The sequence below is a fragment of the Convolutriloba macropyga genome, unplaced genomic scaffold, assembly GCF_964194025.1.
Source record: "Convolutriloba macropyga unplaced genomic scaffold, txConMacr16.3 SCAFFOLD_1147, whole genome shotgun sequence".
NCBI lineage: Eukaryota > Metazoa > Xenacoelomorpha > Acoela > Convolutidae > Convolutriloba > Convolutriloba macropyga.
In genome coordinates, this window is record NW_027451608.1 from 27,206 (window position 1) to 42,535 (window position 15,330).

At 36.4% G+C, this 15,330-nt stretch overlaps 1 protein-coding gene across 1 annotated transcript; it reads right to left on the reverse strand.

The window, feature by feature from the left end:
- Nucleotides 1-1,415: 1,415 nt before the first annotated feature.
- LOC142356843 (cilia- and flagella-associated protein 263-like) lies at nt 1,416-14,873 on the reverse strand. The gene is made up of 9 exons (XM_075408616.1): nt 14,735-14,873; nt 9,985-10,152; nt 9,447-9,564; nt 6,922-7,049; nt 6,554-6,662; nt 5,972-6,127; nt 5,653-5,760; nt 3,125-3,239; nt 1,416-1,819 (listed from the first exon to the last, which is right to left on the reverse strand). The coding sequence occupies exons 1-9, from the start codon at nt 14,842-14,844 to the stop codon at nt 1,683-1,685; spliced, it is 1,149 nt and encodes a 382-aa protein (XP_075264731.1). The 5' UTR covers nt 14,845-14,873; the 3' UTR covers nt 1,416-1,682.
- Between the last annotated feature and the right edge of the window lie 457 nt (nt 14,874-15,330).

Sequence of the window (15,330 nt, forward strand, 5' to 3'; positions counted from 1 at the left end):
AAAAAATTCCAGGATTTTTGAAAAAAAGTTCTAGCATAAAAGATTAAAAATTTTTTGCTATTAAAAAAAATCGAAAACCCATTCCTTTGCCATTAGCAACTGTGAAACAACGTTCCATTGCCATTATGAACTAGGCAGTGAAACATTATCAGACCCTGCAAGAGGTTTCTTGGCCCTTGAGGATGTAATTAAAAAAAACTTGTTTAAAACTGCAAAAACTAGTAGTTTTTTGTGATTATGCTTGCATTATCAAAACATGTAGTTGATGAAAAGGCCATAAGTAATTTTATCCTGCAAAAGACTTCACTTTGGCAAACGTCAATTTAAAAGTAATCAAAAACCACGAAAATTGACAAAACGCGAAAAGTTGCGCTAATTTAGGCTCAAAAGTCCTTATGACCTTTTAACTTTTAATTGAGGCATTCCCAGCAGCTGCACCACTCTAAGAACTTGAATGACAACTAAACCCTGCTTCGGGTCTGTAATGTAGCCCTCTTAATGCCTACTGGGCCCAACCTGTTTATCCAATTTTGAAAGATCTCACAAAAAAGAACAGAACATTAATACAGTCCAGTTCCTGGAATGTAAAAATAGGACTGTAATAGCCGGCTATGATCTGGTCGGCTATATAAAAAAAATCACACAGCTTAAATTAATTTGCTAAATTGCTCAGACAACTCATGTTTTCATTACACAGCAGTTCAAGTGAAAGTCTCGAAAGACCAGTTGCGCTGACTGAGACAAAAGATTGTACCTAACAGCTGAAAACTGACAGGGGTAACATTCAACAAAATAACATAGCAAGTTTTTTTTCTATGTTTTTTCTTCTGTAAACAGTTCAAAAATTGTAAATAGTTCATTCAAACAAATTGTAACTATGTTTTAGAATAAACAATGCGTAACTTCAAGTAAGCTTTGAAAGAAAAGACTAGAGAAAAAATTCCCTTTTTTCACAAATCGCAGCTGCCATCAAAAGTTTTTTCTCGGTAGCCCCGCGCCACAAAAATATTGCCCTCCAATATATAATTACCATGATTTTTGGGCTATAGATTATGTGATCACCAAGATGTGAGGCTATAATGAGAAAGAGCGAAAAATTGAGCTAGGTCGCCTTCACGAGCCGGTTTTGTTGCACATAGATAGTTCGATAAAAAGTTGGTTTTCTTTGTGCTACGGATTGTTCTAGGTGATAGAATAACTAAAAGCCTTAGCTGAAGGACGCTAGCCTTTTGTTACGGGGAGGTGGCAAAAAACATGTAAGACGGTGAAACAAAAGGGGTCAAGAGGTCAAAAATTGGAGTGGTTGGGGTAGAGTGGGCAACAGACGTGGAAGGGGCTATACCAATTCTCATAATTTTGTCAAACCTGTTTATCCCGTTTTGAGGACAAAAAGGTAAAAGCATCACAACAGAAAACTCGATCAAGCAAAAACTTGCATTCGAAAAAGACCACAGATGTATTATAATTGCTACAATCTTGTTTCAGAATAGTTAAACACAATGCTTATATTACAATATATATGTTTTGTACAGTCAATTAATTACAATCTATACATTTGTACAATTTATAAATCTAATTTGCAATTATCTGAAATTCTTTGTCGATTGGATAGAGTCACTCTTCTTATGTTTAACTTTTTCTGGCAGGTCTGTTGTTGCATTTATTCTTTATTGTTTTCGTCGTTACTTTTCCTCAATGAGTTGTTTCCATGGCAGTTCTGATGGCTTCGTGGCTGATCGGATCCTCTGCCATGTCTTCTGGTGTGTCTTCAGAGACATCTCTGCAATCTCCACCTTCCTCTCCCAGCTTCTCACAACCCCTAACACCAAAAACCAAACATCACAAACGTCTCAACAACTGGCTCACAGACAAATTTCTCCCAAATTTTTGGAGGGATCCAACAAAAATCATTCCATCCACACTTGAGTCTACTTCACTTCAATTTTATCGTAATACTACAACAAATCAGCATTTTGGGTTGAAGAGTTGTTGCCTTCAAGAATGGAGGGGTAGAGTGTGGGGTATAAAACTTTCCTCATTCCATGATTTTATATCTCAGTAACTGCCGTGATTTGTAGCCTTAGTAAGCTCTGCTCAATGGGAACTGCTCAATGAATTCATGTCCTCCGGGCTTTACATGCTTATGCCGTTTTTGAGAACGAAAAGTCAAAAGGTCAGAACAAACGATCAGACGAAAAGCTGGTAGTACAAAAAATCGAACAAAAAAGTTCAACAGGACTAATAAGATATCCCACTAACGTCGGGCGAATTGTTCTCAAACAACTGGCAGGCGGTTGGTTTCGTCAGTAACGAGCTACTACGGCTTAGGGAGTTTAGCTTTAGCTTAAATGAAGGCGTTTGAGCGCGAGGGGAGGGAACGCACTAGAGGGAGGGGTCGCTGGGTTACGTGCGGAACAATGTGAAGAGACGGAGGTGGGTGGTGAAGAAGTGCGGGGGGGGGGGGGGGGGGTCAAACTATGAGAACCACCCTCCACACCAAGAATTTATGTCTCCAAAACATTTTCGGTGAATCGCATAATTAGAGTCTAGTGAGTCGAGAGGCTCTTAGAGAACTTAATGCCCTCCGGGCGTTACCTGTTCATCCCATTTTTGAGGACGAAAAGTCAAATGGGTCAGACGAAAAATTGGTCAAGCAAAAAAGGCGTAAAAAGGACAAATACCACAGGACAAATATAATTGCTACAAACTTAGTTGTGAGCAAATAATAAGTACCCACAACCAAGGGAGGAAAAAAGAATAGTAATTGTTAAATATTTATATTACCGAGAAATCTCAATAGAGAAAAATCTGCACTTCAACTGAAAGAAAAAATTAATCCACTGCAAAAATCCTCAACACGTACAATGCTACGCAGCCTTATAATAATGTCTAGACCGAAAATACGCAGTTCTTTATGCAGCTGAAAGAAAAAATTTTCTGATTTTAGTTCGGCAAAGTGTAATAGAAGATATATCAATGATCTCGTTATTTGTCTATGTTGTTTATATGTAAATATTTGTACAGCAACGAAATTAATCCTTTTTCTTTCTTTCTTCCTTTCTAACAAAAGCCGGGTTGTGAGGTTTGATTGGTAAAGGTAGATAAAAATGTAGAAGACACTGACCTTTGAGCTCAGTTAGCTCTGCCTTGTCCCTCACATACTCAATGACCTCTGGTACTCTGAAGTTCTCCAACTGACCACGCAGCTTCTGGTTCTCCTCGTATGCCTTCTCTTGCTCCTAAAACATTATCATTCGCCAACCTAAGTCACATACTGTATATAGTATTTTCAATTATAAACGGAATAAAATTTCAATTGACGAGCATTGTCATGGATCATGAAAATACAAAAAGACGCTGGTAAAATAACTAGCAAGATTTCAAATTATCTTTACTATTGAAAACGTCTCTGCAGCTGCCTTTATGAAATGTCTGCAACCGCCTTTCCCCAAAAATAATCTTTAATTGAAATTTTGAATTTCACGTCAGTCATGTTTGGGTCGCTAAAATGCCTTTTAGAAAACTTTTCAGGCTATTAGCAGCGTTAAAAATCTGAAACGTGCATGAATTTCTTCAATAAAATATGGGAACGCAAATAATGGCGAAAAATAACATAACTTAAAAAAATAGCTGCAAAAGCCCCGTAGACATGCAGCGAACAAAATTCGGCAATATGAAAACTGTAACTGTGATCAGAAGTGGCCAATAATAGCTCTTTGATGCTAATTCCGTTGTAGCAATTAATTAATCCTATTGAAAAAACAAACCTACTAGTGTCGGAAGAATTGGTCTCGAACGACAGGCGGGTGGAAAAACAATTGACCCACCGGGATTCGAACCACTATCCTCCCGCTCCATAACCAACTGCACTGCCCACTCGCGCAAAATGGTCAAGCGAAAAATTTGCATTAAAAAAAGACCAACACGCTTAAAATAATTGCTATTAACTTTGTTCAAGAGTAAAATGAAATGAGAAAGTGCCCCTAGTTATATATGATAAGCTAAAAAAAAGGAGAAGTACGTAGCGTGAGAGTGATAACTTTTAAAGTTTTAGTATCTTTTAGGGATCTTTAGCATTATAGATAGCGTTTCGAGGATGATGGCTCCTTACAATATAAACCAACTAACGTCAGATGAATTGCTCGCGAACGACAGGCGGGACAATTCAGTTTGTAGGGGGCGTAAACTAAACTTTATATAAAATAAAATATTTTATGGGTGCAAAAAAAACGCCTCATCGCTTTTACCAACGAACTTTAACTCAGAACGCGAGCAACTTAGATCACTCAGAAATGAAAAACTAAAGTGTGAAAAAGTCACCCAAGAAGTCAAAGAATGTTCTAGAACAAAAGCGCAAAAATGGTCAATCAAAAAATTTTGGGATCTACTCTGTTTCGCCCCCCCTAAGTGTTTTTATGACCCCCAGTTACAAATTATATGTTGTTATATAGCAAGTTACTATGAAACATAGCCAGCAGATTGCCAGAATAGCTGCGACAGAATAGAACTGCGTGCCGTATAAGAGATAGAACCAGATACAGATATAAGTTGAAGAAGTTATCGACGCCAGTCAAAAAGCTATGAAACAAATTAAATGATAAATTATTAAATCTTGTTAAAACTCATTGCGCAGAAGCCTTTTCATTAGGGACCCTTATTACACATATGCTTTCCTTTGACCTTAAACTAATTCAAATTTAACTTAAGTTTTAAAGTGCAGACGTCATTTAAGTGCAGAGGTAAGTCACTGATGACCAAAATCTAATCACGCAAAAAACTTTTGCTAGAGAGAGTGAGAAATGACGCCACGCGCTCAAAAGCAGTTAGTGCGAGGAAGAAGTCATTCAGAAAATTCGACTTTTCAGCTTTCAGCTTTGAGGTGTGAACAAATGTAAAACGATAAAAGAGCGTCAGACGACGAAACAAAAAACTTAGCAAGACAAGTCCTGACGTACACTTCAAAGAATTTTCATTGAATAAACAGAAAACTAGACCTAGAACGGACTATGAATGGATTGGGAAAACCATTTAGAAAAAAGGCGATCCATAAAATCGAAAAAACAGTAAAAATTAAAGTGAAATTGCCGCATGTGAACAAAAAACCACTCGCGAGAAAGCGAATTTTTGTTCAAACACCGTTTTCTCACTCTGCTTTAAATTTCGAGCGAAAAAATTTCACGCCGCAAAACCCATTCGGTTTTTCGCTCCACTCCCTGTTTCGGCGTGACCAAAATCACTACTCCAATTTGACTACAAAAATCATTAAAATGTGTGAACAGATCTTAAAAAAAAAGACAGCGCCCCAATACAATTCAAATTCTTTGAACTGTAAAAAACCAAGAGCACGGCAATATAGCTCCGCTCAGCTTACAGCTATGAAAAAATAGCACGTGCGCCTGGGGGTCATAAAAATTTTATGTTCACTAAGCTGGGGGTGGGGGCCGAAACATAATAGATCCAAACTTTGCATTAAGAAAAGTTTTGCTTAAACGTCCCTCGAGAGCAATTAAAACAGCTCTCTCAGAAGCCAATCTGACAAGCATCTGCTTTTCTAACAACTGGCTACAGTTTGACAAATTAAGTGATGCTTATCACACCGTGTACACTACACATTACTGTAAGACATCAAACTGAACTGAACTCTTATCAAACCTTTTCGACACCTGAACTCTCTTTAGTGATACTGTCCAGCATGAAGTTCCTCTTCTCCAAATCTTCATTCAACTGTCTGTTCTCCTCTGTCATCTTGTTCAGCTTGCTCTGAAAAACAACAAGCAATTCATTTCCCATGAAACAAACAAAAATGCACATTTATATCAGAACAACCCGACTCGGTTCTAATTCAAGAGATTAGATTAAGAAAAACTTCGTTGAATGAATTGAAATCATTGGCATTTTCAGCACTGAAATTTGGTGTACCAAATTTTTAGGTAAGCAATGCAATTTTTTCATTACGGGACTAGTTGTTTACCTTGTATTTGTTGAGGACTTGCATGGTGTTGCCGGCCATGAGCTTGAGTCTTAGAAGTTCCTGATTCTTGTCGTCAATCTTGTTCAAGTATTGCTGGTTCTCAATCTTGAGTTGCTTGAAGTCCACCACAGACAGAATCTCACCCATCTCCTCTTTCTACCAACAAATACAAAATCAGGTTTTTCGAGGTTGTCTTGAGCAAAATGTTGACTTGCTTTATTTTTTTCAACTGAGAGGGAAAATCAGTTTCAAAAAAGCACTACATATTGTGTCAATGAGGAATATACATATTAAGTTTTAAGAAGTTCTGGTAACAACTTCCAAAAACTTTTATTTTATATCATATTTACATACTAATATTTACACTCTTCATTAACCCGTTGTAGTGCTATTTTGAAACTGATTTTTGCTGTTATTTTTATAAATCCGGTCATAAATCAAGTTTTTTGTGGTTTTATTAAAATTTATGAGGCAATAACAGGTTACACTGTCATCAGATTGAAGCATTATTTTTTCCGCATTCAATTTACAACTCTCGAGTATTACCACACAATTTTCCTGTAAAACTTAATTGGCGCGTACCTGTTTGAGTTGCTGTTTCATTTTCTTCACAGATGCCTTCAATGTGTTGTTCTTCAGACGAGTCTTGTCAATCATCGCGTCCTTGGCTCTCAGTTTCTCTTCAAAGTGTCTGAAATATTTCACTCTACTTCGTCCATGTCTTTATCCTTAGCTCACACAGTATTACTCTACTTGCATTGCAGTACTTGTATTGATCTAACTACCAATTGTCACAGTGAAAACTAAACATTTTTACAGCTGATTAGCAAATTCATGTCATCCGTTAACAAACTTTAAATTTCTTTCGAAAATGATAAATCCTCTAACCTTCGTTTCCACGAGCAAAAAACACTATTTCCTACTTAATATGCATAGTAGTTATAAGATACCTCTGAATTTTCTCAGCTAGGATTTGTCCAGTCCTGTTATTGACAGCCCCCTTCACAATCTCCCTCTCGAACTCCCTCTGTGCTTTCACCACCTCTTCCATTGACTCCTTACTTTCTTGCAGAATCGCCTATAATACACCAAAGTCAGTTAAGCAAAAAAAGAATTTATTTCTTGCAATTTCATGATGAATATATACAACTATTAGATATATTTATTATGACACAAGTGGACTTGCACGGAATCCTGCTGATTCTCTATTGCAACAAGCACAATATTTAACATTTCCACCTTTACTACATTTCAAACAACATAGCCGGCAGATTGCCGGAATAGCTGCAAAAGAATAGACCCGCGTGCCAAATAATAGAGATAGAAACAGATACAGATCTAAATTGAAAAAAAAATCGACGCCGCTCAAAACACTAGGCTAAAATACATTCAGCGATAAATTAATAAAGCTTGTTTAAATTTATTCTACAGAATCCTCTTATTAGGGACCTTTACTGCACATATGAGTTCCTTTGACCTTAAACAAATTCAAATTAAACTTAAGTTTTAAAGTGCAAAAGTCATTTTATTGAGTGAGGTAAGTCACGTATGATCAAAATCTAATCACGCAAATAACCTAAACACTTTTGCTAAAGCGAGTGAGAAATGACGTCACGCGCGCAAAAGCCGGTAGTGAGAGGAAGAAGTCATTCAAAAAATTTGACTTTTTCAGCTTTGCTGTGTGAACAAATGTAAAACGAAAAAAAGAGCGTCAGACGACGAAACAAAACATAGCTGGCAGATTGCCAGAAAATAGCCGCAATAGATTCGTAGATCGGCCGTCTAAAAAAACAATAAAAAAGACAGACCAAAAAAATTCGTCTTTTCATTGAAGGCTGATCTGTTATAATTTGATTAAAAATCTGCCTCTAAGTTTTTGCTGGCTCTATTAGCTGATCTCAAATAACCCTCATTTAGAGTGGCACACACCCATTTGACCTTATCTCTTTGAATTAAAGTAAATAAAATTCAATTTCAAAGCGAGGAAGTCATTTTTGAGAGTGAGGTAAGTCAAGTGTGACCAAAAATTTAATCACACGCATGAACAAAAAAAACTCGCTCCACTAAGAGCGAAAAACGACGTCACACATGCAATTCAGTTGAAATTGCATGAACGAATGAACAAAAAGTGGCTGTGACGTCATATGGTCGTAACAAAAATCATGACGACGAAATAAAAAAAAACCAAGAGAACGCCAATAATAGCCCCAGCTATCGCTGTGCGGCTATTAAAAAACCAAGAGCACCGCAATATAGCTACGCTCAGCTTACAGCTTCGCAGCTATAATAACCGACTAAACGTCGGAAGAATTGCTCGAACGACTAGTGGGAGCTCTAATCGATTGCAACCTGCTTCAGTCGCGCGGAGGGGGGCAAAATTGGACTAGAAAGTTCAAGAGTGGGCTTCAAATAATCGCATTAGAGGTTAATATATACCACTATTAAGATTTAAGGCGAAAATGTCACCAGCTTCGGTGCAGTTTTCATTTGACTTTGAGTATTAAATTGCCGCTGATTGAGTTCAGCTGCTTGAAATTGTGATTGAGAGAGAATTTTAGATCACGCAAAACGCTAAAAGTCAAGGGCGTAAAAGTCACACGATAAGTCAAAACGGTCAAGCGAAAATTTTGCATAAAAAAGACACACACGTTTACAGTAATTGCTTCTCTACGAGGGCAATTAAACATATAGTTTACTAGCACTTGGTTTTTATTAAGATAAGAATCCTTTAACTTATGGTATATATTTCTTAATTCATCACTTGTACTTTTTTCCACGTCTCCAGGTAGAAGATTTAATTCCCTAAGCTTATTATACAGAGTTTAGCAGAACGATATTTGATAAAAATTTAAGCATCATTGAATAGGACATTCAATAAACGCCATTTATATTCTATCTTCAAACGTTTTGAAAAACACTCTCGCCCATTTATTAAAATTGATTTAATAACACGGATTTCGCTTACTAAGTCGGCAAATTTACTCGCCTATTATTTATGCAAGCTTGCACATAGCAACAGACTATATAAATTTGTTCATTAACCTTTACAATCAATTCAAGTATCCAGCCCTAATAACCGTAAATATAACATACCATAATGGGTGTATAGCATTTGTATGTTGAGGGTGTAAGATCCGGTTTTTGTCCAAGTAATGGCACTTATTCAAATTTTCTGAAAATATCACAGACTGTCCGCCATCTTTTGAACTTGACTAACCAACTACTAACCTTGAGCTAAATCTGTGTCACATACTTTTTGATAGATCTCATTAAGCGATTGAAGTGACAACGATTGTTAGAGCACAAGGTTGATGTGTCGATGTTTTGATAGTCATTTTAATTGTCAGTTTTTGCTAACTTATGAAAATCAAACTCAGTAACAACCGTTTTAACTCTTCACAATAAGCCGATAAAATCTGGCAAGAATCGTATGCTTCAACCAAGACAAATAATTTTTCTGAAAGTATATCATTACATTATGAGTGTCAATGTCTCTCTCTGCCTCCTCTTCGAATTGCTTCTGTTCCTCCACCAGCTCATCATACTCCTTCTGCGCAATTTCCAATTTCTGCTCTGCCGAAAGTTTCGCCAGCCTATATCAAATAGCAATACTTATAACCTGTTTCAATGATTCAAGCTCCGAACTAGGGCTTGTTACATGTGCGCCGTGATTATTTTTCTCATTCCTATCAGTACTTTCAACAGCTAACATTTGGTCAAAGCACCGAGAAATTGATTCAATCCAAAAAATGTCTTCGGGCTTACGTGTACTATCTCAACCTCTTTACACCTATGGTCTTCAAACTTAAGACATAGGTCCAACGGTTATGCTCCTAGTAAATATCAAGTCATTGCTCTGTTTTCAATGTTGATTAGTTTTCACAGCTGCAGTTTATTTATCACCAGTCTAATACAATAGTTCTTCCTCTGCTTTCTTAACTCCTTTGCGGTAAGCCTCAGAAACGATCCGGATTTGACGGGCTCCTATGCTCCTCTTACAGAAAAAAAATTACCTGTCAGTACTGCTACTCCTTGACTTCGATCTTCGTCTGCGACCTTCAAACACTCCACCGGATTGCTGAGGAGCTGCAATCGCACCAGACAGCAGGTCTTTTGGATCTACTCGTTTCAAAAACGTCTCGAACATGACCGTCTCATTGTGAAGCAATTGGTTGAAGCGGCTAAAAAGATTGTAGTGTTATAAGGTATAAAAAACCATTAGGGCCGGCAACTGATTGAGCCTTCTTTTTTGATGTGCCGCACCAGCCGCCTAAAGGGGTTATTTTTCCATCAATTTTCGGAAAATGTGACAACTTTATGCTCGAATCACTTTTATTGTGCAGACAATTTTTGTGGCGTCTCAGATCAACTGTGGTATCATTTTGAAGCCGTCTAGAATTTGAAAAACGCTTGATTGCAAGAACCCGGTTCGAAAAAAATTAAAAAAATTAAATTTTTGGTCATTTTTGGGCATTATTACAGATTTACATTTTAGTCTCACTTCTCTGACTTCCTGTAAACAATAGGATGCCTTTTTTATAAATTGAATTTTTAGAAGTCTTTCATTGTAAATAAAGTTAATGAGACCTCCTTTTCGGCCATTTTTTTCCTGTTTTGACCAAAATTTTGTCACCCACTCATTTAATGTGATCATTTTGTTGGTTTTTCCGTCCCAGAAAAATCATGAGACTAATACTAGCACTTTCAATTGATGTTTGTTTCGGCAATGTTTTTAAGAAAAATGGTTCCAAAATTTTGAGAAAATATTACCTCAAACTTGAATATCCACAAAATCTGCTTTGCCCACAAATTTTACTTCACAAACATGTGCTATAAGTTCATACACCGAAACGTAAATAATCGCTCTGAATTATGAACTTCTATTACAAAACTCAAAACTTTTGACACTTATAGCTATATGAAAAAGTTAGCTCCCTGCTGAACGTTTTTTACACTACTCAGATTTATAAAAGAGTAACCTCAATTGTATTTCAATTCACAAACAAAACAAGATAACGGATATGAGTTAGTTACTTATAGTTTCCATTTCAGATCAATCTTTTTAAAATGAAAATTTCGTAAAGTTTTGTCAATTTGCTTAACAGTAATTCAGTAATTTGCAGCAATCTTGCATTATAACAGTTGTCAATGTAACACCGTAGCCATATCGCTAGTTAGTGCGGTGCTCAAATTCACTGAAACAAATCAATTAATCTCTATAGTACTGAACCGCCATCTTTGATTAAAAATAGTTTCATCTTGATAGAAGAGAACTCAAGAGTAAACCAAATGAGCCAATAAAAATTTGACTATTACAACAAAAAAGCTGTTAATTATGTTTCTGATCTGCAGAAATGAGGAAGCTTTTAACGAACAGCCAGTATGAACATCTCAAAACTCAAAAGATGCAACCAGTTCAGGGTAATTTTTTTCGCAATCCACTAGTTTTATCTATTTTGCATATTAAAGAGTTTGATCAGCAAAACATATATTCGGTCTTTTGGTGGTTAGCTGAGCTCGAATGGAAACTTTACAATATGGTTATCCTTTGACGACCAAAATACAACAAACATAACCCACTAACGTCGGGCGAACTGCTCTCAAACGACCGGCGAGCCTCTAAGAACCGCCTTTCACACCATAAGTAAAAGTCTCCAAAACAGGTTCTGTTAATTGCAAAAAGGAGACTAGTGAGCTGAAAGGCTCTAAGAGCACTTAATGTCCGCTGGGCGCTACCTGTTTATCCCGTTTTTGAGGAGGATAAGTCAAATTGGTCAGACGAAAAATCGGTCAAGCGAAAAATTGCATCACAAAGACCGACAGGACTAATATAATTGCTAAACTGCATTTGAGAGCAATTAATAATTGAATTAAAATATCATCAACCGTGCGTTGTTCTAGTGTTTGAAAAATATTCAGACAAGGATGTCTTTTTTTAAGCTCTGCATTATAGCTTCCACAACCAGAAACTGTATCTAACATTTCATTGAGCAAACAAAATTTAAAATGGTACTAACCATTTCTCAAAAAAAAAGCAGTAGCAATTTTTTCTAACTTCTCGTTTGTTGCAAATCATACATGCTGCCTTTTGAAATGGCGCTCAAACATCAAGAAGCTCAAATTTTCAAGAAAACTAAATCCCTGAGTGCTCATCAATGTACTGATACAAGTTTTTCAAAAACTACCTTCTTCCAGTGTTAATAATTTTCGCAACAAATATTCCGGCATTATTCAGCGGATAGATGCTTCTAGTAATTAATAATTACTTTAAATTGTAAAACCTTTGAAATTCCAAAAATTTCAAATTCTATCAAGTCAAGGTTCAATAGAGCAAAGTTAACATTTCTAATAAAAGGGGAAAAGGTGCGAATTAGTCAAAAGGCTGTAAAACGTTTACACCAGACTGATGTGCAAGAATGCTCCAAAAATTTCATAAAAGCTTTTATTCAACTCTCGTAGCGATAACAAGATGCATAACTTACAGGTGAAATAACAAGTTCACACGCAATTAACACTACGAAGACGGTTTTGGCATTAGAAAACAAGTTTATCACTCTTTTATCGCCACTGTTACTATGAATACCGTGGAGATAAAAGTGTGATAAACTTGTAATCTAATCACGGCAACGGTGTGATAAAGTTATGCAACTTTTCTATGACTTGGTGGATGTCGCTGGGGAAATATGCCCCGCAGTTATAATATACGATTAGCACAACAACAGAAAAATGTAATTCTAAATTACAGCTGTTGTTTTCAGTCCAGTGTCCATTAAACTATATCCGCATTAGTTTGATCAATTTATGTTGCAAGTTTTCTGTTTCAAAGAAATCTAAGATTTGTTGAATAACACTGACTCTGAATCCAGTTCTGTACCAAAAATTGTCCCCCTGTATATCATATCTTACTTCTGAAAGAAAAACACGCCTCCTATCGTTATTACTTATTTTGAACTGCTTCGAAAAATCAACGTTGCACTTCCCTCCGACAATATTACTGAACAGAAGTAGGCCTTTTTATTCTTTTGGAGGTAATAAAAATAATTCTAATAAAGCAACCTATCTCACGCTTTCGTTAATCCATCTCAACACTTCTATTGTAGTTCTCAATAACTGCAAATCTAGTCTTCTGGAGTTTCCAACATTCAGAAGCAAAAAGAAACGAAGGAATAATTATAACCCGATCAAGATGAGCTTTAGCTTTACAAACAAGCATTGACGAAGTACTCCCTTTCAACGAGAAGGCTTCGGCTGCTTTTACAACTCTTTGTCGAACATGTTCACTCCAGCTAAGAGTTTCATCTATAACAAGTCCTACATCTCTAAAAACAGTTTTCGCTCAAGGCTACGCCCATTCATATTAATAGAAATTCCATCTAACAAGCGCTTGTGTTTGCCGAATTGAAACTGGCTAATTGAGCACATTTTCGAATTGAACAAGAGACGATTTTGAATACTCAAATTGTGCAGCGCATTGAGATTATCTCGAAGTTTACTGAGTTATTCATTTTTGTTTCCATTGAAAATAACTTTTAAATCGTCAGCAAATAGTAGAGCAATGAATGAAAATACCACAGTTGGTAGGTTATTTATGTAAATACGAAACAAGAGTGGGCCCAAATCTCCCCGAGCGATGAAAAAAATCATTAGTTCTCGACTTTGTCTCGGACTTTGTTGCTGTTGTCTCAACAAGATTTGATTAAAAACTTTACCCCACGATTGTAACTAACGGTTATAACTAATTCTAGTGTTTTCTTGGATCTCCTTAACTTTCCTCCCACTTCTTAGCAGGGAATCTAACTTTTATCTCAGCTTCCAAGATCACGATTTATAAAACATAACAAACTCTTATTGGGTGCCATAAAACAGACTGAGCGAACAAATATGCTCTATATTTTTTTCATTTTCGCTGACACCTTTCTATTTATTGCCTTCAAAAGTAGATGTGTACAAATTTAATTTTTATCGTGCTGCACATTTTTGTACTGATTGTGGTATTGACAAAATTGCTTTTCAGACAGTTTTTACTTTTGAGTGCCAATCGTCTGTTGATTTGGAATAGAACTGTGATTTGGAAGTAAGCTATTCTGAAAACAATCTTTTCCAGAAATCGTTTTGCACAGCACGGCTGCGCTTGCAACTACCTTGAGAGGCTTGCAATTACGGCTGCGCTTACAACTACGGCTGCGCTTGCAATTACGGCTGCGCTTGCAATTACGGCTGCGCTTGCAATAATAGAATTTTGCAATTACTTTGAGAGGTAAGGAGCGACAAATAGGATTATTTCATTACATTTTGCGTGTCAACTACGAAATTGAATTTCTTTAAATTTCAATACCTGCATTATTTGTTCGCAATATTTCGTAAATGTCAAATTCAATCCAGCTTCAATGCAGTTTGTTCCAATCTTTTGACAATTCTAAGAGCTCATACTTTTTGACTCTTCCATCCTTTATCAAGAGGACCAAAAAAGATGACAATTTCTGAAAATCTGCTTTTACAAAATATTATACGAATTCAAATTTTCTTCAATAATCTTCAAAATTTAGTGATTCATGCTTGAAAAATTTGTGAATATTCTTAAAAGTTATGTCCCACAGAGTCAAACGAGACTTCGTGTTGCGGCTTAACTTTTCGTAGCGACAGTCCGATAACAAAAAACTGAAAATTATATTACAGATAATCTCAAAGTAAAGCTCCGCCCAAACTTGAGAGAACCGAAAGGCCCCAACTATCAAAATCATGGTGAACAACTCTTCTACTAACAGCGCTTCATGGGTTTTCTGTTGTAGTTCTTCATTCGAAAGCTCGTTAATATCGTCTAAGATGGCCTGATCATTAGACACGCCAGAATAACCACTCTCGGATTCAGTCATTTACAAATCTGAAATGGATGAACATTTGTGGGGAAAAAATTACAGATGTCGTGTATTCGGGGTAGATTAAACAAAAAAAAAACAATACCCAAAAATGACAACTACAGGGTTACGAATAACAATTACTAATTCCGATTGTGTTAACAGTAATCTTTTGACAAGAGCCGCTGAGTTCTTTTGTGAGATAACCTTAAAGAGAGTTTCGTGATAGTTGGTGGATCAACATCAGAGTTGATTATCGAGTCTTGCAATTAAGAACTCGGCGCCTGTCCCTAATTAAACTGAGGTTCACTAAGGAGGAGGCTTTCTGGTCACAAGTTTTCCGTGGCGTATCACAACAGAACTCCAGCTGCTTCAATTTTTCGACTTATTTTGGAACAAATCAATGGAGCAAAAGATGAAATTTTGATCAAAAACGAAAAACAAAAATAACAGCCTGCAATAATTGATAAAGCAGGGGAAAATTAGTGAGAAAACTTATCAAAG

What these genes read in the sequence shown, in the direction of transcription:
- LOC142356843 (XM_075408616.1), bottom strand. Translation starts at nt 14,844, where the DNA reads ATGACTGAATCCGAGAGTGGTTATTCTGGCGTGTCTAATGATCAGGCC. An exon ending in AGGAGTAGCAGTACTGACAG is followed by an intron (nt 9,565 to 9,984) that starts GTAATTTTTTTT and finishes TATTTGATATAG; the next exon opens with GCTGGCGAAACTTTCGGCAG. An exon ending in CTAGCTGAGAAAATTCAGAG is followed by an intron (nt 6,663 to 6,921) that starts GTATCTTATAAC and finishes GAAATATTTCAG; the next exon opens with ACACTTTGAAGAGAAACTGA.